The following is a 27,758-nucleotide window of genomic DNA, read 5'->3' as shown; positions in this document are numbered from 1 at the left end:
TTTCCTTCACAAGCTAATTGTACAATAATTCAGAGTCTGATTCTTTTGTACAGCAAAATAATGTTTGGTCATGTATACTTATTGTGTATCTAAGTTATATTTTAATATATTTAACATCTACTGGTCATCCTGCCATCTAGAGGAGGGGGTGGGGGAGGTAAGAGGTGAAAAATTGGAACAAGAGGTTTGGCAATTGTTAATGCTGTAAAGTTACCCATGTATAAATCCTGTAAATAAAAGGCTATTAAAAAAAAACTATGCATGTATTTGGAAAATAAAAAACTTTCAAAAAAAGAAAATTAGCGCAGTGCTGACACATAGTAGGTATTACATAAATGTTACTTATCATAGTGCACTACACTTCGATTGAAAATCAGGAGAGCTGAATTTAAGTCCTGATTGTGTTGTGCAAGTCACTGTGTGACCATAGAGGGCTTACATTTCCTGATGTGCAAAATGAAGGAGGTAGGCTACATGATTCATCTTTAAAGTCTGTCTGTGCTCAATAACTAAGATAATTCCTCACATAGAACACTGTATTTAATGGGGCATCATATCATCAAACATAGTTTAGGCTTACATAGCAGTAATTAGGCATCTGTCACTGTTGTAACAACCATCTATTTCAGGTAAGATAACCAAAGTTAGGACAGTTAGAAGGTGAAGTGGATAGAGTGCTGGGTCTGGAATCAGAAAGACCTAGTTCAAATCCAGCCTCAGATATTTACTAGCTTGTGACCTTGGATAAACCACTTAACATGGTTTCCCTCAGTTTCCTTATCTGTACAATGAACTAGGAAAGAAAATGGCAAATCACACCAGTATTTTTACTTTGTGACTCTAAAATAGAGTCACAAAGAGTCAGACAAGACTGAACAACAACAAAAAAACAAAGCTTGTTGATGATTCACAATCTAAAGGATTCTGTATAAATGTGGGCTAGGATACAGAATAGATTTCTGTTTTAGAATAGAAAGAAATCTCTTTAAAATGTGGTCTAAGAACGAGTATATAGCAAAGATGGAGAAATATTTTTGCTGGGAAAAAAAATGTGTCTTATTCCTAAAAAAGTTCCTTCATCAAGTTGAACACTGGTATAATCCTGTTGACTTTCATAAAAATAGGGTAGAGCTCCTAAATCCACATTTTGGACCACAGAACAAAAAAAAGGAATCAATACTTTTAAGCCTATGTTGGGACTATTCTTTATAGGAAGAAACATTGTGATTGTGATTGTGAAAGCAATCCTGGCTTCATTCTTTATTTGTGTGATCCTCAGACTCAGTTTCCACATCTAGAAAAAAGGGCAGGGGAAGGGCTAAACTACATGTCCTCTGTGGTCTGGGCACCTGATGATTCTGTAAATTATATGCCATCCTTTATCCCTGGCTGTTGGAAGAAGAGGAGGAGGGGGTGGGCCTGAAAATAGGGATGGGTAGGGGCTGACACTGTTATTTGGATCTGTAGAACCTCACCTGAAATTGTTCTCGATGGTTTAAGGTGAATTGAGTTTGGGTTGTTTTTGTTTTTTTATTTTGGGTTTTTTTCTTGAAAAAAGGGATAAAATGGATTGACTTAATTAAAACTGAAAAGTTGACTTGACATCTTGTTGTCAAGGAAACCAACACTTTCACATACAACATCAGTTGCTGAGGTGCCATTCAGATTATTCAAGTGACATTAAAAAAATAAGAAATCGAAAGGGTTCTGTGCTGTTCTGAGAATCCATGCACTTGAGGGAAAAGTGGTTCTTGGAAGCGAGTCTCTGGGAGAACTTTTCTGCTTCCCAGGAAGACACAAATTCAAAGTTAATACTGTGCTTCAGGGAAAATAGTCTTATGAGTCAGGCATGGTTGTTCAGTCATTTCTCAGTCATGTCTGACTATTTGTGACCCCATTTGAGGATTTTCTTGACAAAGATACTGGAATGGTCTGCCATTCCCTTCTTCTGTTCATTTTGCAGATGAGGAAACTAAATCAAATGGGGTTAAGTGACTTGCTCAGGGTCACACAGCTAGTAAGCATCTGAAGTAAGATTTGAACTCAGGAAAAAGAATCTTTCTGACTCCAGGCTCAGTACTCTATCCACTCTATCACCTAGCTGCCCTAGTTTAGACATGAAGAGGTGTCTGAAGTAAAACCATGTTCTTGAATGACCCCTTTTAGAATAGGAATTGAAAGCATTATTTATTCTAGGAAGAGGAATGTAATAAGAAGAAAAGGACTGGAGGAACATCAAGAGAAAGAAAAAAAAAGGGAAAAAAACCCAAAACAAAATTTAAACTATCTCTTCACAGCTGACAATTAAGCCACTTGGGGTTGAATTGTATGTGCATTTTAACTTATCTGTGTAGCCAAATTTTTTTTTACAGTCTCATTCTACCATGAACAACATAAATAGTTCTGCGCCAATCCCTTTTTGTAACAATGATTTTCAACACACAGATGGCCTGCTGGATCTCTGCAACATTGATCCATGCCAGAACTACTGTGTGTGACATGATGAGACAAAGTTTTTGCTTATCTGATCTCTCTTGGGTGGTCTTCATGACATGAAGGTGATTTAAATTTAGATGAAACAAGAATGTATTGAGCACCTCTCGTGTGAACGTTGTGTGGGAAAGAGGAAGCACATTGGAAGAGGGAGAAAGCTGGTTCAAAGTCAAATCCTACTTTTGACACTTGCATCTAAGGTCCTTTCCATCTCTATATTTCCTATGATGCCATATGAAAAATATATAAGACCATTATCCCTGCCCTCACAGAGCTTTCAATCCAGGAAAGAGGAAAAATTATGTATCCTAGCTTAGCACAGTATCTGACACATGAGAGATACTAAATAAATATTTACTGACTGACTAGTAACTATAATATCAAATATGAAAAGTGCCATATGGGAGATATATGACATCCAGAGACAGGCAAGATCCCTTTTGAATGAGGAGAGTAATTGGAGAGGGGTCCATTGGAGAAGTAATATTCGAATTGAGCCTTGAAGGATGAGAATCTTTATAAATAAGAATCAAGGGGAGGCAGAGCTCATGCTAGAAAAGGGACATGGCCTGAGAAAAGTCATGGAAATAGAACTCCCGGATTCAGTTTTGTGACCTCATATGGGGTCTCAATTTAGAATTTAAGAAACTTTGATATATGGGACAGTTAAAAGAGAATAAGAATTGAGGAGAGATCTTCTAATATAGAAGCCACTTGGGACCTGACTGGATAGGAAATAAGAGAAAGAAAAAAGAAGTAAAAAAAAAAAAAAAAAAACCCCAGAAAATGCACTTAAAAACTTAGAGCAAGAAAAAAATTACCAGGATGCCAATTTTTTTTTCCTGTCAGATTTCCAAATATTTCCACACCTGGAATTCCATAAGGTCTCCTCAGTGTTTTTAAACAAGGAATTATGCATCCTCTCTTTGGAGAAGCCAGGATAGACAGTTTGATTCAATTCAAGAAAATATTTGTTAAATGCCTCAGGCATTCATTCCGTTCCAGATCAATTAATGAATATATTGACATATTTATTTTCACAGGCTCCATCCTCCTATATCTACTGTCTATGAACTTGGAATGTGCTTCCTATCTGCCGCTCTTCAGCCTCAACTTTCCTAACTGCATGCATCTTCCTTTAGATTTCTGGCTTGCTCCTTCTCATAGATTCCCTTCAGATCACCACACTCTTGACTTTTCTCACCTTGATCCATCTTCCACATATTAGGATGTGTTTTCTGAAGTCATTTCTAATATATATTTTTTAAAAATACATAATATTTTTCTTTCTCAGTTGATTTTGCTGTTAATAGTGCTGTGATATATCTGTCTTTTGTTCCCAGGGTTAGCTATGAGTTACTTTTAGCCTCAATTTTCCCATTATAAAATGGGGACAATAATAGCACCTGTTCTTTGTTCCACCTTTAGGTGTAAGATAAAATATGGGTCTGACCCTCTTTAGCCTTTCTTAAGATTAAAAGTGAGCCTCTAGCTAAGGAAGGGAGGGGGCCAAGATGGTGATTTTGATTGTCCTTTTCCTCTTTGAGTGACATTTACAGCTAAAACAACTTGTGAATATTCTGTAAGTATCTAAAAATCCGAAGTACTAATTCTTGGAATTCCTTCCCTATTTCTGAGCTATTAACTACACAAAATGAAAAAGTATAAGGATGATGTTTCTGTCTTACCCACACAGTGGTCCATATGTCTTTATCAGCTTCATGTGACTTTCCCAAAAACCCTATAAAAAGCACAAAGCCCCAAAAATATGTCACTATAATTACAATTACAAAAGAGAGTTAAGATATCAATAATTCAAAATCACTGGGAAGGAGAGAACGAAGCTAGTCTGAAATAATGCAAAGTTTATTTTAGAATACTTTTAAAAATGTGAAATCCTATTGTTTTCATATTAGTGAAAAAGGAACTTAATAGTATAGCTAGATAGGGCTCCTTTGAATCAACTTTGATGAATGAGATAAGTATTTGAATCAATTAAGCACTTATTACTAATCACTAAGCATTTATTAAGCATGCATTATATGCTAGCTGCTGTCCTAAAGGAACTTCCATGGATAGAGCACTAGCCCTGAAATCAGGAAGACCTGAGTTCAAATCTGATCTCAGACACTTAACACTTCCTAGCTGTGTGACCCTGGGCAAGTCACTTAACTCCAATTGCCTCAACCAAAAAAAAAAAGGAACTTCCATTCTATTTCCTATAATGAAAATGTTCTTTACAAGCTGCTTAGAAACAGTACAATCATTTTTAATATTCTTATATTTATATTTATAGTGTTACTTTACTTATCTTAAGGTACTTTCCCTTAGCTATGTGAAGTTAATTACTGGAAGGGGCTAATTCTTTACCTGTCCTGTCTGTGTCAGAAAAGAAAATGAAATCAATTTTTGAAGATACATTCCACATAAACTGTTGTAGAGACAGACTTTCTAGAGAACTGGATACAGAATTTCTTCTTTCAGCAAACTGTTTAAACAAAGTATCCCAAAAGATACTGCAAAAAGACTTTTTAAAGAAAAATAATTCACTTTAATCAACATTCATTAAGCACCAACTATGAGCAAACAATTTGCTAATCCTGAAAATATGGTGATATTGTCCTTATCCTCAGGGACATCACATTCTATTTTGAGGGCTGTGGAGGTAGAGGAACTATTGTTGGAAAAAGGGTAGGAGAAAGATAAATACATAAATAGGTATTTGTTGTTTAGTCAGTTAGTCATGTTGGACTCTTCATGATTCCATGGGGTTTTGTTGGTACTTTATATAAAGTTTAGGAAAACCCTTAGGAGATAAGTGGAAGCAACCTCAGATTCATCCAGGTCTTGGGTTGGAAGACATGACATTTCTTTCTCTGGGTCATTTTATAGATGCTCTTTATAGCTGCTCTTTATAAAATACCTTAAGGTTGACAAAGATTTCATATTTAATATCTCATTTTATAATAATTTCATTTATTTTTCTATTCCCTGTGCTTGGTAGATCACAGGTGCTTAATAATTGCTTACTGATCGATTAAAATAACAATAGGATTGTAGTTCCAACTTCCCCTCTGCCTCCTTTTTCACTTTTCTCTTTCCCCTTTTTTGCCATTCAATCAGACTCTTAGGACCTCTTAGCCACCAAATCCGAATCCCTCATTCCTCATGACCTACGATACTCTATAACTATGCATATATTTTAATTCCTATCAAACTATTACTAGGTGAGAAAATGGAAATAAAATATTTTATCAACCCAAAGGCTGTTTTTTAAATTTTATTTATTTTTTATTTTTACCCTCAATTCAAAAATGAGAAAAATGAAATTGACAAATTACTTGTTGAAGATCACAAACCCCAGGCTTCTGATTCTAAACCTAGTGTTCTTTCTAAAGTCTGACACTAGGCCAATGTTCTCTCAACAATAAAAATGCTTCTCACAGAAGGTGTGCCATATATCAGAGAAAACCTACGTGCAAGTAAAAATAGGTACCCAGAATGCTACACTCTAAAGGAATTTGGAAAAATTTGCATTGGGGAAGGGAAGGAGGAGAAGGGATGGACAAAGTAGCCAAGAGGAGGAGCCAGAGTTTACATACTATTATCAACAAAGTGCTGCAATAATTTCCCCCAAAAAACATTTCTCTCTAATTTGAGTATAGGGAATAGAACTGCCAGATGTTTGCATTATTCATCTCTTCATTCATTGGTATGCAAGAACCATTTTGTTTTCTCTGATTTGTTTTTATTTTTTGGCAATTGTTTCTTCACCCTTGCTTCAAGGAGCATATGTGAAAGCTCTGGAGAGTTCCATTAGAGCCTCTGATACAAGGGTGCATATATAAATCCCACACTGAGCTGGATCCATTATGTCTCCCTCCCCCCCTGCCAAGTGCTAAACAAGCAAAAGTATGGAAGGCAATCTCCCTTACCTGTCGGAAGAATGTCATGTTGCCAATAAAAGGGAGGGGCTTGGGATGTCTAATGCCCAGTTTCTCAAGGCTGGAAAATGCAGAAACTGAATACCTGAGCAGTAAAAATCAAACAAACAACCAAGATAAGAAATTAATATTTGCATCTAGACAACTCTCTCAGAGTAAGGGAAAGAGTGTTGATTTTGCAGAGAGTAAAACGTTCTGAAGAATCTTGGGAGCTAAAAACAGGGGGCTATTGTGTTATGACCCTGCCTAAATATTAAGGAAATAAGGAAAACATTCACAGGATCATAAATGTTTGTTGAATTGAATTTAGAGCTGCAAGGTATTTAATTTTTTTAATTTCCTTTTTTATTGTGAACTTGGTAAATGCAAATAAACATGAGTATTCCAATAAACAAAGAAAAAAATTAAAAGAAGGTTTATATCTGAAACAGTAAACTCCTTTTATGGATGGTTTGGGTTTTTTGCCAATTATGTACATTTTTAAAAATATAATCCAAATCTACCAAAGTAGTTCCAACACTCTTCTATTTGTCTATATCTCCATCTGAGCTTCCTTCTGTTCTCTTCTGTTTATTTTAAAGGATTCATTGATGTGCTTTTCTCTGTCTCTGTCTGTCTGTCTCTGTGTCTCTGTCTCTGTCTCTCTGTTTCTCTGTTTCTTTGTCTCTCTCTCTCTCTCTCTCTCTCTCTCTCTCTTCCCCCCTCCCCCCACCGTGTGTGGGTCTGTATGTGTGTGTGTCTGTGTCTGTCTATGTCTGTCCCTGTTTTTCTGTCTTTCTCTGTTTTTTTTTCTGTGTCTCTGTGTCTCTGTTTATCTCTCTGTCTCTGTGGGTGTCTCTGTCTTTGTATCTCTATGTGTGTCTGTCTCTGTCTCTCTATTTCTGTCTTCCTCTTTCTGTCTCTGTGTCTCTCTATCTCTCTGTCTCTATGTCTCCCTCTCTGTGTGTGTTTCTGGACATGAGGAAGATGATGGAGGAAACTGAACTAGAGTAGGGCTTCTTAAACTTTCTCCACTTGCTACCCCATTTAGCCCCAAACTTTTTTTATGTAACCTTGGGCACATAGATATACAAAACAGGTATACAAATTAAACACTTACTAATAATCATAATTTTTGCAACCCCAACATTAAATAATGCAACCCCTTTGGAGTCACCACCCACAGTTTAAGAAGCTTTGAACTAGATGATCTTTGAGGTCCCTTTCAACTTTAAGTTTAGTAAGATATTCCATTTGAATGATAACATAATTTCCAAAGCACTTTGATGCACACTGTCTCACTCGATTCTCTACGTTACTTTGTGAAATGAGCAACAGAGATAGCCTTTATCCCATTTTTCAGACAAAGAAACTAATGTTTAGGAAAGTTGAGTGATGGGTCTATGCAACTTGTAGGTAGTTGACAAGGAGACAAACCCAGGTTTTCCACCATCTCCATCTACTGTCTTTTCTACTATGTCATGCTTTCCTCTCACATCAAGAAGGATGTTTTGGTTGGTTCCCAAACAAGGAGGAAGCTAGCTTCTAAAGTATAAGGTTTTTTAAACAAGTCTTCAATTTAATTAAAGTGATCTTCAGAAAACCAAAAATGAAAAGGGAGAGAATCAGCTGTGAAACTGAGATTCCATGACTGGCCTGTTAGCTTCTATATATCCTCTCTGGTAAGATGTTTCCAGATCACTCAGTTTTCCAGTTAGTGAATGAAAAATTAGGTAATTCAATAACATAGAGTCAAACATGATAGGAGCATGCAGAGAACTGATGAGATTAAAATATTCAGCTCCATAAAAAGGAATAGCCCAATGTTTGGATCCTAACCTTTTCCATAGGAATGTCGGAAGTAAATTCAGCATGTACTTATCATGTATCTACTAGGGGCCGGGAACTGAACTAGCTGCCAGGGATACAAAGACAAAATTGAAACTGTGTCTGCCCTTAAGAACTCTCTACTCTTCCAGGGGAAAACAATGTGTACATCAGTGGTCAGTACTAACCATATGCATAAACCTTGCTGGGGGCTGGCTAGGGGGTTCCAGAGCTAAATAAGCTGGGTATATCATGAGTATAAAGTATTTGGGATGCTTTGAAAGAAAAGAAATCTAGTGATTTCTAAGATCACTAAGTGATCTTAGTCTATGCTATGGATTATTTCTCAAATCTGGTTGTAATATTATTTTAGTGTTTCATCCTGCTTGAAGTCCAGAAGACCTGTTAATAAGAACACTATACCATAATTTACTAACTTTTAAAGACTAACCATATTTTAAATTTTCTTTTTTGTGTTTTCAGTCATCCTTGCCATGCTCAAGTATTAAAAAGATCAAGGGAGAATAAGCTGAATTGAAAAGTATCTTTGAGATCATCTGGTCCAATCCCTCATTTTACAAGTGAAGAAAATGAGTCCCAAAAACGTTTTGTCTAGATAGTCTTTTTTAAAAAATTGGTTTCTATATTCACTTTTCCACTCATCTGCTGGTAGATTAATTTTTTTAAATGTAATTTCTGATGGGTAGAAAGAAATATATCAAGTTTTGGCCACATGATTACATCTTAATTTTGTAATTAGATGTCTTGATTGTCTAATTAAAGGACGAGAAGTCTGTGCCTAATTGCACATGCTAATTGTTATGCAAGTCCATGTTCTAATTATGTGACTCCATTTACAAATATACTGCTTGTGTTTCTGCACAAAACTCAGACATTTTCAATATGCAGCATTAGTACAGAGGAGCCTGGATGAGCTTAAGCACTGAACTGTGGTTGCCTTCAGCCAAATAGACTCACGTGAGCATCAGAAAACTGGGCTATCACTTGTAAAATTTGAGGGTGAAACTATTTTCAGTCACAGAAGAGATGATTTCTGTTAACACAGATCCTGGGTGTTCAATGCTGTTTCTGGAAGGATCAAGACTGGCCTGAACAGTAAACAGACTGACTGGGGTAGGGGAATGCAAATAATCATCATAAAAGATGGAAGTTTGGGGGCCAGAGGTTGTGTCAAACACTCATTTCCTGTAATACACCCTGTGTATAATACACTCTCTGATCTGGCATTGACCTCTCAGACCAATCTCTCTTCCTGTAACGGGTTTAGTTCACTGAATTTCAGACCTCTGAAGGCACTCTGGTGCTCATTTGGATTATTTTTGTTTGGCTCCCAATTTGGATACCACCTTTCCCCAGATGGAAATTACTCTTTCCTTCTCCCTCTGAATTTTTGCCTAATCATAGGTACATGTTGGCCCTACCCTAGGAAGTTTACAATACCTGAATGCCTTTGCAAAGAAGTGCAACTCCCTCCTGTCTCGGTTTCTATGGTCCTTTCCTATCTTCTGCTGCCTTCTTTAACTTGTCCATCAGTTACCCCAAATCTTCCTTTTATACTGTGGCTCTCTAAAGTCTCCCCAACTCTTCACTTCCCTCAAAGAGCTCTATGTTACAAAATTACCCCATCCCTTCAAAATGCTTATTCTTTCTGCAATGAGGGTGTTAAGAAGAGGCAATATGCCATAATAGAAAGAACCTAGACTGAGAGCTTGGAAATCTGATTTCTAGACTTAGATCTGCTACTAATTTGCTGAATACCTTCAGGCAAATCATTTTATCCCTTTTAACCTTGGTTTTCTGATTTGTAAAAAGAGTAAACTAGGATCTTTCTCTAATATTCTTTACAACTCTCAATTCAGCAACCAGTTTTACCAGTTTATTGAGGAACTGTTATGGCCAATGCCTTGATATTCCATGATTCTACTCTTGCCATTTTTTGGTATACCTAGTGTTTAGCACAGCGCCTGAAATATAGTACTGCTAATTCCTGATAGATTGCAAATAATGAATCCCCTGAAATGGCCATATGATTAGAATTTACACTGCATATTTCTACTGGATTGGAAGCAATGATCATATTTTATGTAATTATAACTTCAAATAGTGCAAATGCAAATACAGATGAGCTAAGAAATTGTTATTGTTGAGTCTTTTGAGCCTTATTTGATTTTTTGTGATTCCATTTGGAATTTGGTAAGGATACTGGAAGGGTTTGCTATTTTCTTTCTCTATTCCATTTTGTAGATGAGGAACTGAAGCAAGCAGGGTTAAGTGACTTGCCCAGAATCACACAGCAGGTGTCTGAGACTGGATTTAAACTTAGGAAGATGGCCATCTTCCTGATTCCAAACCCAGTGTTCTATCCACTGTGCCATCCACCTGCCCAGACATCAGGAATTTGTGAATCAATTGACATCTACCTGGTACTTAATAAACATATACTGGATGACTAACTGACCGAAGGCAAATTGTTCATTATCATCTTCATCAGCACTTACATCATACCAAACCAGGAGAGCCACATAAACTTGTTCCCCACGCTGGTATCTTACATCAGAAATAGATACCCCAAGTTGAAGAGCATAGTCAGAGAACTTAGAGACAATGCTTGATCCATGGAAAACTAGATAATAAATTAATGGGACCTTCACTTCATGTAAAAGTGGCATTCCTGAAAAGCTTCTGGAAATATAATTTGTAAATAAAATTAAAGCTTAAATTACTAGAAGCTATTAGTTGGAATTTTTTGTAGAAGCAAATAATCTTTTCCTTAGTATCACAGGACTTAAGAATTTGAAAGGGACATTAGAAATCATCTAGCCAAGCTTCTTCATTTTATGGATGAGGGACCACAAGTCCCTAGAGGGGTAGTAATTTCTGCTAAGTTCACACGGCTACTAAGTGGCAAATTCTACATTCAAAAGCTGGTCTTCTCACTGGAAAGTCAGAGCTCTTTCTACACACACTGTGCTATCTCACTTATTGTATCTTTTATAGAAGTATGGATTTTCATAAATTGCATTTGCTTAAACCTGAAGAGGAATCAATCCATTTCTATTATGAATGACCCAAAGGATAAACAAAATTAGTGATCACCAGAGAATAGATTTTTCTATATAGACAGACCCATAATACATGATACTGGGTGCTTCAATTCAATTCAATTCAACAAACACTTATTATTATGTTTGAAGGAGAAGCTAAGCCAAATCTTTCATGAAATGAATAGGATGATTTGGGTCTAAGACTGTCCATTGGATACCCAAACAGGTAGGCATATGAATTCTTTCTGTAAAAGAGTCAATCTGAGCAGTACACTGAGTATCATCATAGCTAGCATTTAGATAATGCTTTAAGCTTTGCAATTTATGTGTTAGATAAAGTTATCTCATTGGACCCTTACAACCCAAGGTAGATTCTACAGTTCTACCCATTTTTGTTGTTCAGTTGTATCCTACTCTTTATGACCTCATCGGCAGGCCAATACTGTCATGAGGTTTTCTTGGCAAAGATAACGGAAATGGATTGCCATTGTTTTTCCAGTGGATTGAGGCAAACAGGGTTAAATGACTTGTCCAGAGTCGTTCAGCTAATAAATGTCTGAGGTCACATTGGAACACAACTCTCTCTGTCTCTAGGGACAGCATTATATCAAATGAACTACCTAGCTGCCTCTTCTAACAGAGAGGAAGGTGAAGCTAAATAGCTTGTTTAAACCCTGATTTTATTAGAAAGTCTCCTGATTTATCCGGGTTACAGAGAATAATTATTCTTGGTTTTAAATAAATAGTATTCATCATATTAAGAAAAGAGCTATTTATTCCTATGTTTCCTGATATATTTTTATTTGTTTGTTTTAACAGGAATGGCTTAGTAAATTGCATGGGATCACATAGTTAATAAGTGTCTAAGACAGCACGCCAACTCAAGTTTTCCTGAATCCAAATTTAGCCCTTTATCCATAAGGTTATCTAGATGTCTCATGAAGGTTAAACTTCTTAATATAGTCTAACTCTGAGGGAAGCTTTGTAACATGGACTGAGTTCTCCAGGGTGATGTCCACTGCTCAACATGTGGAACCATGAGGAATCAGTAGGAGCTGTAGTTCAGGACAAAGAGATTGTCAGAGGGCAACCCTCAACACCCCAATAAAGAGATACAGGGGGCTAGAAGTAACAGGTCTTGTCTATGTTACATAGCAACTGGGGTCAGGGAGCTGGGCAACAGCTGGATCCGGATGCAGAAACAAAAATCAGAGTCAAGGGCCAGAGCAGTAAATAAGCAAGACAGGAAATAAGGCGGGTCAAGAAAAGGGGTTTGGAACAGTGGCCAAGAGCCTGCACCAATTTGTTATGCTCCAGTCGTTGGGAGGTGCCTTTGGGCTTTTAAACTAGTGATACACAGACCTCCTCTCACACATTCTCCTGCTGAATCACTCAACTGAACTGTGGGTATGCTTAATGTTCCCTCTTCCCCCAGGGCACATTTCCTGTGTGGGGACTCCTGAGGGCTCTGAACTGTGCCAGTCAGGTACTGAGCTCTGCCAGTTTACCATGGGCATTTCTCAGAATGCTGCTATCTCTGCCTGGGACCCAGAGGGCATTCCATCTCAGGCTTCAGGGCAGTGTACCAGAATCCACCTAGCACTGGCACCCATTCTTCTGGCATCCTAATATTCCAAGGTTCTACATGCAAAGGCCACAGCTACAATAAACCCCACTATTGCCCTCACTGACTCCTATTTTACTTCCACACACATTACTTTGAGTGTGATAGGTAGGGTATTCCCCAAGCTTCCACAGAATCCCATTAATTATTATTATTTTTTTTTTTGCTGAGGCAATTGGGGTTACTGACTTACCCAGGATCTCACAGCTAGGAAATATTAAGTGTCTGAATCCAGATTTGAATACAGGTCCTCCTGATTCCACGGCACATCCCATGAAGCTATAACATTGCTGAGACATTGTAGAGAATGCCTATAATTGTCTATAATTATATATAATTTGTACATATTATATAATCATATATAATATATAATAACAATAATAGGGAATTGCCCATAATGTCTATAATCTCAGTGATGGGGGGTCTACATCCAAGATGACGGACAACTAGGATTATGGGAAACTTTACTTTTAGAGAAAGAGCCACCATTTTTGGCGCCAAATGGTATTCTCTTTAAAAGCTGACTGAAAAAAAAAAATAAGCAAAAACCCTTGTAACAAATATGCATAGTCAAACAAAACACATTCCCTCACTGATCTTGTCCAAAAATACATGTCTCATTCTATATTTACATGGAGATGCTTATTTTACTTGATATTTCTTAAATCTAGAATTTTTAAAAAATCAAATTAAAAAATAAAAGCAAGTTGAGACACCAGCTCAAGTCCTTTCTTTAAGGCTTCCAGACCTTAATGTATTAAAAAGGGAGGAGATTACTGCCTTCCTCAGTTAGTCAACCAGCATGATTGTGACACATTTATTTATTGTTGTTTAGTAGATTTTCAGTCCTATTGGATTCTTCATGAGGCACAGTGGTCTGCCATTTCCTTCTCCAGCCATTTTATAGATTAATGGAGGAAAACAAGGTTAATTGACTTGGTCAAGGTCAGATAGTTGGTAAAATTTTAAGCCCTACTACAGAAGGAGGAGGGTGGTAGAAACCACTCTGCCATCCAAGGACTGAATCCACCTTGGGGAAGCTTGTCAACCTCACTGATTTCAAGCATTCCCCAAACGGGAGAATCTGTTTTTGCATTTGTTCACAGACTCTTGGCCAACTTCGGTGTTGAGTTAAATGAAGGTTCATGTAGCTATACTGTACATTATATGATCTTGCTTAAGTTGGAAGTGTACTCTCTACTTGATGGGTAATAGAGGCATGAATCATCCCTGAGATTTATTTTCCAGATTTCCTGTATTAATGTCAGGACAAGGCAATGAGTCAAAGAGAGAGAGAGAGACTAGCCCTTTGGCTAGGTTCTATGTGATGATAGAGTACTTTTAGTAGGACAGCTTGAACCCCAAACTACACTTTCTGATTATTCTCTTTTAGATTGGAAGATAATTCGGGTCATGAGAAGCAGTATGATGTAACAGACAAAAAGCTAGTTTTGGAACTAGGAAGACCCAAATTTGGGTGCTGCCTCTGACGCATGGTGCTACACTATCCCAGGCAAGTTGAGTAAGACCTCCATGCTCAGGACAACTCCATTAAGCTGCAAATTGCAGAGGGAGTCCCAGCCTGCATTGGTAGAAGCAATTTCCTATACCAATGAAATCACATGCTTAGTCTATACTCTCTAACCTTAGGGAAGTCACGTAAACATATTCTCATTTAAACCCTGCTGAGAATTAACTTGTGATCCAAGATTTTATCTTTAAAGTCTGGTCACCATACCATAAAATGGATCTCAACCCAAATAAATGCATAAATTAAAATGAATAAAGTATCTGAAATCTCTACCTTGAACAGTTGTTCTTTCCTCAACTATGGCTCAGTGTTCCCTGTAGTTTAGGGGGTGACCTCACTCCTAGAAGAGGAAGAAAGGTAAAAAAGTAGAAAGAGATAGATCCAGGAAAAATAAGGAGGAAGAGGAAGTAGTTTTTGGGGTGTGTGTGTGTGTGTGTGTGTGTGTGTAAGAAGAAAGGACCTGACAAGAAAAAGAAAGAAGAAGGAAGAAGAAGAAAGAAGAAGAAAGAAGAAAGAAGAAGAAGGAGGAAGAAGGAAGAAGGAAGAAGGAAGAAGAAGAAGAAGAAGAAGAAGAAGAAGAAGAAGAAGAAGAAGAAGAAGAAGAAGAAGAAGAAGAAGAAGAAAGAAAGAAGAAGAAGACTGGTTCTGAATATAAATGGTCTATTCAAAATACCCTGTCTAATAGGTAAGTTATCTAACTAAGGAATCTACTTTTTCATTTTATAAATTTTATTTTCATTTTTCATTTCATATATTTTCATTTTATAAATTGTATTTCATTTTATAAATACATATTTTTAATATTAGAAAATTCCCCTCTATGGCATGAAGGTAATGATGTTATAAGGCAGGTAAAATGCAGACTTTAAGCTGCTGAGATGCAAAGACTACCTCATCTTTGTCTTTATATCTTGATAGCTAGCTGACACAGTGGATAGAATGCCAGACCTGGAGTTCAAATTTGGCCTCAGACACTAGATCTGTAATCTTGGGCCAGTCACTTCACCGTTTGCCTCAGTTTTTCCATATATGAAATGAGTTGGAGAAGGAAATGACAAATAATTCCAATATCTTTTCTTAGAAAACCCCCTACAAAAATATATCTCAGTCCAGTACACTGCTGATCCCAGTGAAGACTGAAACCTTCCTGTGATATTCTGTCATGAGACAAAATTTTCAACCCCAAAGTGATGTATTTTTGCAATCTTACCTCCTTTAAAAATGTGGTGTCTTTGCTCTTAGTATTGTGCTTTGCCAGGGTACCCCAGTGCTAGTGATTAGGAAAACATGGGGGCAGGAAAAAGACAGTCCTTTCTAGGAACTGAGACAGAAGTAGAATTGGGATTTGAGTTCAGGGTTGAGTCAGCAACGGGTTTCTTCAGAACACTGAAATTGGAGGGCTAGGGTAAGTAAATCAATAATAGCAGGAATAGAGTAAAACCAAGAGTTCAGTACTAGATCAAGAGATAAGATGCAGAGAGCCCTGGGAAACTGAATCTTTTTTTTTTTTTTTGTCTCCCCAGAGTTTAGGGATTTTATCACAGCTACTTTTATTTTATCCCCTCTTCCCCATACTCCCCCCACATTATACTCATGTACCAGGAACTCTGGGACCTCTGCTGACTCAACTACACTACTAAGGCCACAGGTTGGACACAAAGCCCACCCAGACCATGGCCAGTTGGTACTATGGAGGAATCTTACTTCTCTCTTTAAATTACAGGAGAATTAAACCATTTGAATCTCATTGCCTTGCAATCAATCAGTCCCCCAAAACTATAGAGATTTAATCTATATTTGCTGTTTGATTTAGTCCCACTCTTGACAGTTTTGCTCTAGAACGGGAAGATTTGGGATCCTAGTGTTATTTCTAATTATCTTGGCAAAAGCTCCTCATTAGCTCACCGTCAACAACACTCAGCAGATTAGGAAATTGTGCCTGGGCTGACCCAACTGTTCTGAATTTTGTTTATTTCAGAGGTCTTCTGTCTGCATCAGAAGCTATTGGAATATCAAATGATGGTTGCTGAGCCTAGCAAAATGATAAATTGTTTGTGTGTTTACTCTTTTGTCTCCAAGGCTAATTTAAAAAAAAAATCAATATGATTCCCTAGTGAGAAGAAGTTAATAGGAAAGCCATTAGGTTGAGAACAGAAGCATCAAAACAGGCATAATAAACTAACTAATTTGTAGCTCACTGATGAACATTAGCTGTGAGGTAATCATTACTATTAGGAATTGAGCTGGATCTTTGCAGGATGAAGGTAAAATTACTTTGGAGGAACCTGAAGACTTGAAAAGTCAAATATATTAGGAATTACCAAGGAAGATAGTAGCAGTATCAGGGACCACAATGTAGAATTGTTTTGTTTTGTTTTTTAATTATATTAACTGTCTGATTCCCCAGGAAAAATGACTTGGCAACTTTGGAAATTGAATGAAAAAATGAATGAATATGCATTTATTAAGGTTTTATTCTGCATCAAGCAAGGTGCTCATTGTTAGTGATATAACTACAAAAGCAGAGACATTCTAACAGAGGAGGATGACATGTAAAGACCAATCAGTCAGCCAGTAAGCATTTAAATGTCAGACACCGTGCTAAGTACCAGAGATACAAAAAAGGCAAAAGTCAGTTCCTGCCCTCTAAGAGTTCACAATCTACAGCAAGGTATTTTTGGCTTAGAAAATTATGAACATGGTAAATAGATAGAAGAGTTGACAAATTTTGCCTGAGTAGTGATGGAAAAATGGATTTGATTTTGGTTCCAGAATAGGAAGTGGGGATAGAGTTGGAGGTATCCATAGAGTGGAAAAGAAGTTGTCAGGAAGATGGCCCCGGAGTGAAATGAAGCATGACTGGGACCAACTCTATATAATGGGTTATATAATAGCATCCCCAAGGGGAAAAAAAGGACTGAGACTAGGTTAAACTCTATACCTGTTCTTAGATTCATTGCCCCAAATTTAACCATTCTTTTAATGGTTTTAAATATTTTTTTAAATTTTTAAATATTTTTAATTTAAATATATTATTAAATTTTTGATATTTATTTTTATATTTTAAATATTTATTAAGGACCTACCATCTATAAGAATCTACCACCACTGTTGTAGACATGGGGTTGAGTTGGGGGGAGAAATATAAAGAAGAGCTAGAGATCTGCCCTCACAGAGTTTATAGTCATCTGGGAAGGGTCCACAAATAAATGTAATACAATTTACACATGGTGAACGCTACGGGCACAGGTAAGACAGAACACATTACCACAAGGAAGATCGGGGAAGATTTGGTTGACATAGTGGCTAAAGCTCTAGACTTGCTTTCAAAGTGATCTGCTTTCACCTCCTATCTCTAGCTCACATGATCTGTGTAATAATGGGTAAGCCCCCTAACTGCTCATTTTTCTCCTCTATAAAACAGGGATAATAAAATCTGTAGCTGTACCTTCCTGCCTGGGTTGTTGTGAGGAACAAATGAGATGCACACGAGAACTCTTTTGTAAACCTTAACAACTGAGTATAATCTGAATGCTTTATGATTCATGAAAGGGATGGCTCTTAAAGAAGGAGTGGGCTTTCTAGCGTCTCATATTGGGGAGATGTCATTAGCGGCACCCTATGCTGGTGCCGGACCTCATTATATTTGGGAGATTACCTAGCCCCTGATAGCTAAATAAAAGCATGTAAATGTCCAGAGGGTTAAACTCCAACTGTGAAAGCACAGGCCACAGGAGAGTTGTTTACAGATACTGAAAGCAGCTGGATTTATTCCACCAACTACTTAATAATTAATGGGTTGTTTTCAAAACAATTGGTTATTTGGCCAACTTGAACTAGCATAGGGAGGTGGGAGAGGGAAAGGGGAGGTAGTTTAAAACCAGTTTGTATGTATAGACACATGGTCCAAAACCCTCCCCCTACAGCCCAGGATTTATAGTACAAGTAAAAAGAGATGGAATGATGATTGAGCACATCTGTTTGCAGGCATAATAAGCACACCTGTTTATAGTGATAACAAAACTCACCCTGTATGGGAAAATGAAAACACAAACTTGCCCTGGCTACAGCTTTTCCCATATCAGCAGTCCAGCAATCATCAACCATGTGCAGTTATATTTCTCCTAATAATCAGAACCAAGAAAAGGACAGCCCCAAGAGGGAGAAGCCCTAAGATTGCAAAAGAAGCAAAGACTTGATAGAGATGCTGCAGGAACTGGGAGGAGGCACATAACAGAACCTTGACTCAGGGACTATCACTCTTAAAGGAAGATTAGGACCCGATAGAACTCTATTCCCAAACTCATGAAAACAAATAGAAGTTAGTACCCAGAAGTCAGAACCAAATAAGATTGGACCTCTCCATTCAAGAATGCATAACCTAGTCCTGGCACAAGTCCCCAAAATAGGAACTGGGTCTAGTATGAGTAAGTAGAAGAAGACACTGAGTACTTATGAAGAAATATTTTAAGTCAAGAGTTGCCCAAGAGGAAGTTTTGAAGGAGAAAGTAACTCAACAACTACAAGGAGAATCAAATGAGATAAGATTTGTAAAACATGTAGTACACAGGAGGGACTTAATGAATGCTTACCCTTACCATAATGGTCAAGCAAACAAAGTTCTGAATTGACTATGTCCAAAAAAAATTTCAATTTGCATTCTGAATCCCTCATCCTTCTATCAGGAGGTGAGTAACTTGTTTCATCTTAAGAATCATGATCATTGTGTTGGTCAGAATTCCTAAATATTTCAAAACTGATTGTCTTTACAATATTGTTGTTACTATATAAATTGGTCTCCTGGTTTTGCTCACTTTAATCTATATCAATTCATATAAGTCTTTCCATCTTTCTCTGAAATCAGGCAGTTAAGTGTATAGAGGATAGTGTCTTGGATGTACTCAGAAAGTCTCATCTTCCTGAGTTAAAATCCAGCCTTACTGGTTGTGTGACCCAGGGCATATCACTTAATATGGTTTGCCTCAGTTTCCTCATCTGTAAAACGAGTGAGAGAAGGAATGGCAAACGACTATACCATCTCCACCAAGCAAACACTAAATGAAGTCAAAGAGTCAGACATGACTGAAAATGAATAAACAATAAAACTGAAATCATCCCCTTTATAATTTCTTTCAACACAGCAATATTCTATCCCATTCATATACCATAATTGTTCATCCATTTCCCAGTTGATGAATACTCTGTCAGTTTCTAATTCTTTGCCACTGTAAAAAAAAAAAAAAAAAAAAAAAAGTATTGCTATAAATATTTTTGCCTACAGGGGTCTTTTTCCTCTTTCTCTGGGGGATTAGAATTAGTAATGGTATTTCTGGGTCAAAGGTCACAGTGTAATAATAGCTTTCTTCCAAATTACATTCCAGAATGGTTGGATCAGTTCATAACTCGACCAATTGTACAGTAATGTACCTATTTTCCCATAGTCCCTCTAGAATTTGTCATTTTCTTTCTTTCTTTCTTTCTTTTTTTTTTTTTTTTTGATTCACTTTACCAATCTGATGGGTATGAAATGGAACTTCAGAGTTTTAAATTTTTCATTTTTCTAATTAGTAGCTATTTAGAGCATTTTTTCACATGGATATTGGAAGCTTGGAGTTGTTCCTCTGAAAAGTGCCTATTCATACCCTTTGATCATTTATCAATGAAGGAATGGCTCTTATTCTTACAAAATTGAATGAGTTCATTCTGTATCTTATAAGTGAGTCCTTTATCAGAGAAACTTGGTACAAAGATTTTATTTTTCAATTACCCACTTCTCTTCTAATTTTAGTTGCATTAGTTTTATTTGTACAGAAACTTTGAAATTTTATGTAATAAAAACTGTCCATTTTATTTTCTATGATCATCTCTACCTCTTATTTGGTCATGAACTCTTTCTCTATCTATAGATGGCAGGTGACTTTTTTGCTTCTCTAATATTTTTATGATATTAATCTATATGTCTAAGTCAAGTATCCATTTACAATTTATCTCCAAGAGAGTTAAATGACTTGCTAAAAGTTATATAAACATTGCCATAAGTGGGATTGGAACCCTAGGTTCTCTGACTTTAGAGCTCTTATCCTTTCCATTGTAAAATGGTGACTTTTACTGTCTTCAATTAGGCTTAGTTCATTTAGTATACACTGATCACTTCCCCTTCAAATGCTTCTACAGGGCTACCTTTAATTGGTAATCAGCATATTCATGCCATGCCAAGTAAAATGAAGCAAGCAGAAGCCAGTCCACAAGAAGAAATTCCTTTGATTCCTTCTGAAATCTCCTTGTTGTTGACCTATAGGTAGCCTTTATATTTGCCTGGACACTTAGTTCTCTACCTTGTCTGAAGTTGTTCTCTTTTTATCCTAATCTACTCCTCCCCCTTTCCACCATTCCCAAACCTTCTTACCCTGAATATAGTTTTTAAAATATTTTTCACTATTTATTGCATTCATTACTAGCAGTAGTTTGGCCTGAGCTTCAGTACTTTTGACATTATTCTTTAAAACTCTGTTAATGTTTTTTTTTAATTCACTCAGTTATTTTCCCCTTCATTTATGTTCTAAGTATACTTTTAAAATATCTATATCAAGAAATGAGTTTCCTATATATTTGCATCTCTTTAGATACTCCTTCTTTTTCATCCTCATTGAATAGTTTCTTTTTGTTAAACCCAAGACCCAGAAACAGTTTTTTATTTCACAGGAACACTGAACTCTGCTTTAGCCAATTTCCTTAAACTACTAGGATCAGTTCTAATTGCTTTCTCTGACCCTTGGGGACCATTTCCAACTGAATTCTCAGAAACCAGCCCTAAGTGGGTCTCTGAATTGAAGAACTATTGCCAAGGGTTTCTCCCTGAATCTAGGAAGTTATCACTATCCTCTGAACCCAGGAAGTCCCAGGTCTCAGTCATTAGACCATCTCCTCCTCCCAGAACTCCAAAATACACACACACACACAGACACGCACACAAACACACAAACAAACACACACTGCCCTGGATCTAGGTTCTCTTTTCAAAATCCCAGAAGTATAATTTCTTCTGTAAGTTTCTAAATTTACTATATTTTTTTCTTGAAGTTTGTTGAATCTATTGATAATAGTTTCCAAGGGAACATCATTGAAGAATAAAAGGATGATATTTGAGTCCAAGAAGACCCCTCAGTTCTTAATTCCAAAACGAATAGAAAATGTATATCCTTATATTAAAAAAAAAAAAAAACTCAAGTTGACTTTTGGCAAGATAGCAAAAGAGACCTAGATATATCCAGCTTCCTCTATTACCTCAAAATATCAAGAAATAAACCAAATAAATTGATAAGACTTGAGAAAGACCCCCCCAAAATTTACAAAGTACTCACAAAGAAGTCACCACAAGAAAAAAACAAATCAGTAAAAAAAATAAGGAAACGAACCAAAACAACCAAAAAAAAAAATCCTCTACCAATCCAATGAAAAACATATTACTGGGTAAAAATTACCCAGATAAAGCTCTAGAAAATAAAAAGAATAGTTTTGCAATAACCATAACTAGAATCCTAGATTAAAAAAACAGGTGAATTCTATAGAATAATGTGCCTGGAGTCAGGAAGACTCCTTTTTCTAAGTTCAAACCTAACATCAGATTAATTTTACTAGCTGTATGATCCTGGGGAAGTCACTTAATCCTGTTTGCCTCAGGTTCCTCTTCTGTAAAATGAGCTGGAGAAGGATATGGCAAATCACTTCAGTATCTCTGCCAAGAAAACCCCAAATGAAGTCATGAAAAATCAGACATGATTGAACAACAAAAAGAAGAGCAATTATAATGGACCGTAAGACATCCCCAAATGGTGGGAAGTCCTAATAAAAAAATAAAAACAGGTAAGGAAATTCACTTCCCTTCAGACCCAAACCTGTTCTTGGAGCTCTGGCATCTCTAGAACCTTTGCTTGATTGTGCTTGGCAGACATGTCTGCCCCTTTTATAGTCTCACTTCAAAGAACAGTCCTGTTCCACATAACTAGAGCCAAGAAAATCACTTCCAATCCTGTGAAAATTAATCTATGAGGATATGTGAATCTATCAAGGAGAAACAATGAATTGGAGTCTCAACTTAGAGTTATACCAGTCCAAATCACTCTAACAGTCACAAGTATCATAGAGTGAAAAAAGCCTTGCCTTTTGAGTAAAAAAAAACAGTTCAAATTCTGACTGTCACTACAGTGTTACCTTGAAAAATTCTCTGGTTTAATTTCTTCTTTAAAATGAGGGAGTTGGACTAGATGGCCTTTGAGGTCTTTTCAAGCTCTAGATCTGTGATTTATGAGACATAAACTATATTTTTTAACACAAAAACAAAAAAGAAAAGAAGATAACATAGATGTATTTAACATGTAATTTTTAAAATCTAGAAAATCAAGAAATTAATAACTCCCAAATAAGTATACACTCTGAAAAAAGAATGTAAAAATGATAAATAAACCTATTCTTTACCAAATCAATAAAGTAGATACATTTTAGCTAATCTGATTTGAGAGATGAGATAAATTAGCAAAATTAAAAATGAGATGGGAAAAGTCACAGTGAATATAGGAGAAATAAAGAAAATTATCAGAAAGTGCCTTACCTAATCATATGTCAATAAAGCAGAACATTTTGATGAAATGGATAAATATTTACAAATATATATATATATATATATATATATATATATATAATGTTCAGATTAATAAAACAAAAAATAGAGACCATATATGAACTAATTTTAGGGAGAGAAATTGAGCAAACCATAAATGTATTCCCACTAAAAAAAATACCTGTGGTTCAGATGAATTTATAAATTTCAAACATTTAAAAACCACCTATCTCTATCTCCTATGTTATATAAACTGCTTGCAAAAATAAGCTATTTTATCAAACTCCTAGGAGATGAATACGGTTGGTATAAAAACCATGGAGATAGAAAACTGTAGATCAATATTACTACTTAATACTGATGCAAAATCATCAGATATTTGCAAATGTACTATAGCAATATATTCAAATATTTATTCAGATTGAATTAATACCAAAAATGCAAGGTTGGGTCAGTATGAGGAAAACTATATGAATAAAAAGTGATATCAAAAACAAAAATAATACAAATTATATGACTATATCAATTAGTACAGAAAGTCTTGAATAACATACAGCATTTATGTATATTTAAAATCCCAAAGCCCATAGGAATAAAAAGATAATTTCCTTAATGTGTTAAAAGATATATTTAATTTTAACATATTTAACATGTATTGGGTTACCTACCATCTAGGGGAGGGAGTGGGGGGAAGGAGCGGAAAATTTGAAACACAAGGTTTTGCAAGGTCAATGTTGAAAAATTACCCATGCATATGTTTTGTAAATAAAAAGCTTTAATAAAAAAATAAAATGTATATTTATCCAAAACTAATAGCTAACATTATTTGTAGCACAGAAATATTGCATGGATAATACAAAGATGTTCACAGTCTCCATTATTATTTGACAGTGTTAGAGATACTAGCTATAATAATAAGCTAAGAAAATGAAGGTTAGGGAATGAACACAGCATAAAGAAGAGGCAGATGATAGAAATGATTTATTCAGAGTATCCCCCCCAAAATCAATGAAAAATTAATTGAGATAATGAATAGTTTCAGTAGAGTAGTAAACTATAAAATAAATGCGTGGAAATTATCAACCTTTCTGTATATTAATAACAAAACCCAGGAGGGAGAGATAGAAAGAAAAATCTCATTTCAAATAACAAAAAACACACCAAATACCTGGGAATTAAACCCACCAAGACACATGAGGGGTGGGTTAATGACATAAATACACCTGTAAAACTTCCTACAGAGAAGAATAAATATTTAAGTAATCGGAGAGATATTCAGCATTAAAGATTAGACCTTTTTGCCATATCTATTCACTGCATTTAAGACTTAAATCATAGGCTCACAGATTTGCAGCTTGAAGGAACTTCTGAGACCATTTATTTCAATCCCCTCATTTTGCAGATCCCAGAGACTTCTATGATTGTCCTGTAGTTATTCCCCAGAGCTACCAGGATTAACCTCATAACCTAGTGTCACAGTCCCACAGTTTCCACCAGAATCTGAACTTGCTATGATGTCCATATCTTTTGAATCTGATGCACAAGTACAAGATGTTACTGTGATTCCAGAGCTAACTATTGTACTGACAGGGCTCTCTACCATGACAGAGCCCATTACAGTACTCATAAGACTCTCTGTGGTAACATCAGGGTACATTCTAAAAAGAACAGATTTAATCTCATCAGATGAGCCTAATCCATCACTAGAGACCAGCGGGCAGGAAATATCCACTCACTTCAGTAAAAGGCCATCAATAGACAAAAGGCACCTGGAGAGTGATTCAGGTGAAAGTGAGTGTAATAAAAGGACAGTTTTGAATGTAAACAGTCATGGAGTGGCCAAAGAAAAGGGGCCGAATTTTGGCATCCGTTTTGGAACTAATAGGAAAAGTGATGGAGAGTGACTCATACTTTTAGTCAAACTGAACATGTATGTTGTTGCCTGCCTCTCCTAGTGGTGCTATTGGAGGGGGAGATCTTATTGATCTTCAGAAGATCAAAAGAACAGAGGATATGAACAAAGAGCTGGGGTAAGAAAACTATTTTTATCACACATAAAAATATTCACTAGAAAACTGCACACTTCCATATCTGTGCTATGGAGGAAGTTGAGACCTTTGGAGCTTGAGAGTTCTGAGCTGCAGTAAATGTCTGCACTAATATATATGGTAAGCCCCCAGAATTAAGAGGGATACCATCAGACACCTTATGGATGAGAGAACCGGATCAGGTGAGAAACAGCAGGGAAAGTTCCCATGCTGCTCAGCAGTGGAATTGGACCCCTTAGAAGTCACTGAACTTTTAGCCTGGATATAATAGGAAGTTCAATTGCTTTAGTCATGTCTTACTCTATTTGATCTCATTTACAGTTTTCTTAGTGAAGATTCTGGAGCTGTTTGCCATTTCCTTCTCTAATTCATTTAACAGATGAGGAAAACAGAGTTAAGTGACTTGCCCAGGATCATACAGCTAATATATAATTGAGGCTAATTTGAACTCAGGAGGATAAGTTTTCCTGATTCCAGTGCTCCCTTCATTGTGTCAGACAGGTAGATAGATAGATGATAGTTTGATAGCTAGATAAATAGATAGATGAATGGATGGATGGATGTTTACACACATAGATACACAGAGATAGATACATATATAGATACATAGAGACAGAAATAAGAGAGAAAGGATAAGTAGATACATATACACATACATATAGATACATGCACAGATATATAGATGTATAGACAGAGGCAGAAATAGGAAGGTAGAGAGAAGTAGAAATAAGAAGACAGAGACAGACAGATGGGTAGATAGATGATAGATAGATAGATAGATAAGAATATGTATAGCATCACTTTTGCAATAGTGAAGACCAGGAGACAAAGTGAATGCTCAATGATTGAAGAATTTAAAAAAAAGTGGTATATACACATAAAAGAATACTAGTGTATACTTAGAAATGGTGAATTTGAATAATTCAAAAAAACATGGAAGTCTTTTTATGATGAAGAGTTCATTAAGCAGAACCAGAAAAGGATTACCTAAGGTCATGATAATGTAAATGAAAAAAAATCTCTAAAAGGAGACATTGACAAACAAATGATAATTCTTATCTTCCTCCTCTCAATAGAGTTGGGGACTGATTTCTAGGGAAGTATATCAGTTAAGTATATCAGTAGATCAGTTATTTTTGCTGAATTTTTTTCTTTGATACAAGGGAAGATCCAGTTCTGAAATGGTTGAGAGAGGGGAGGAAGAATGACTGTACTGTTAAAAGAGAAAGCATCGATAAATATTGGGATACGTTATAGGGAACTCGTGGGTATGGAAATTTCCTCTGCTAATGCAGTTCAGTACCTGCTATGAAGCTTTAGAGTCTTAGAAACTTAACTTAAGTCCTGAAAAATTAAGCAAATTGTCCAGGATCACACAAAAGGATGTGCTGGAAAATATTTAACAAACGATTCTCAAAAAACCCCAAACCCAAAATAACCCATGTATTCACCACACATTTTAAAGTATCATTTGCATGACTAACATTTTCTTCATCACTTTCTTAAGTCTAGAAATCAACAAAATAATCAAGTCCTGATTTGTAACATTTGCCAAATCTGAGGTGTAAATGCTCACACTGCAAATTTAACAATCAGTTCTCATATGAGTTGATGGAGCTTGCTTCTGCACACCACCTGGTACATAGCCAGTATGTGTCAAAAGTGAGACTTTAACCCTGATCTTAGCTTTGATGCCAGCTCCCTATCCACTATAACAAGAGGCTTTTATAAAACCTTTTTTTAAATAGAATTGCAAATTATTAGCAACCATTTGAAAGATTCTTTCAAATTAAAAAGAAAAAGAAAAATGCAAATGAAAACTTGTCAAGTTTCATCTCATAACCAGCAAATTGGTAAAGATAACAAAAGGCATAAATTAACAATGTTGGAGGAGTGAGAAAATATACACACACTAATATGCCATCGGTGAGGTCACTAATTGGTCAAATAATTCTGGAAAACAACTTGAAATTATGTGAGGGAAGTCATTAACTGTTTGATCCCTTCTCCCAGAAATCCTATCAATGATTATATGATCTAATGGAAGTAAAACAAATAAACAAACAAACAAAAAAACCCAGAACAAAGTTTAAAAGGTCCCCCTGAATACGAAAATACTTACAACATTTGAATTAATGCAGCAGAAAGTAACTAGAATGAACAGTAAAGAAAGCTAAATGTTAAGTAGTGGTGGTGAGCAATGTTGGAGATCCTGAAGGCATAAGTAAGCATCTCTCCTTTAGGAGGAAAAAGTTAGGGACTAAGGGTGAGGAATGTTGTATACAATGCAACTAAAATAAGGAATTAACTTGTTAAGAATTCACGAACTGAAAATAGTTTAGTTAGAAGTCTATGAGCAAAATTATAGTGTGAAAAGGTATAGCATATACAGAGGAGGAATTCAACCAAGCTATCTGCTATTCCACTAAAGGAACAAAAATGACCCCTTTAAACTCACTTCAGCGAGTGAAGGAACAGGGTAAAACCATAGGTCTTCTACAAATTCAAATTTACACTTGGAGCTATTCACATTAAACTAGGTTTACTTTATTTAGAGTGAATGAGGACAAATTACTGATTGAGATTAAGTCCCTAGGACCAATTGGACCTAGAAAAGATTTGTCCACTTT

The 27,758-nt window shown here is 36.1% G+C and overlaps 1 protein-coding gene across 3 annotated transcripts in view; it reads right to left on the bottom strand.

Moving 5' to 3' along the window:
• TBXAS1 (thromboxane A synthase 1) overlaps positions 1-27,758 on the bottom strand; it is a 217,721-nt gene that overhangs the window by 157,027 nt on the left and 32,936 nt on the right. For 2 of the 3 annotated variants that reach the window (XM_012551074.3, XM_012551076.3), the window contains 2 exons: positions 6,429-6,522; positions 4,182-4,234 (listed from right to left, as the gene is read on the bottom strand). The exons of the other annotated variant lie outside the window; for it this stretch is intronic. In XM_012551074.3, the coding sequence (XP_012406528.1) occupies positions 4,182-4,234; positions 6,429-6,522 (147 nt within the window). The remainder of the gene's footprint in view (positions 1-4,181; positions 4,235-6,428; positions 6,523-27,758) is intronic. 3 annotated transcript variants of the gene reach the window in all.

Source organism: Sarcophilus harrisii, chromosome 5 (assembly GCF_902635505.1).
Source record: "Sarcophilus harrisii chromosome 5, mSarHar1.11, whole genome shotgun sequence".
NCBI classification, from domain to species: domain Eukaryota; kingdom Metazoa; phylum Chordata; class Mammalia; order Dasyuromorphia; family Dasyuridae; genus Sarcophilus; species Sarcophilus harrisii.
Note: the sequence above shows the minus strand (reverse complement) of the source record. Positions and strands in the feature narration are given on the sequence as shown.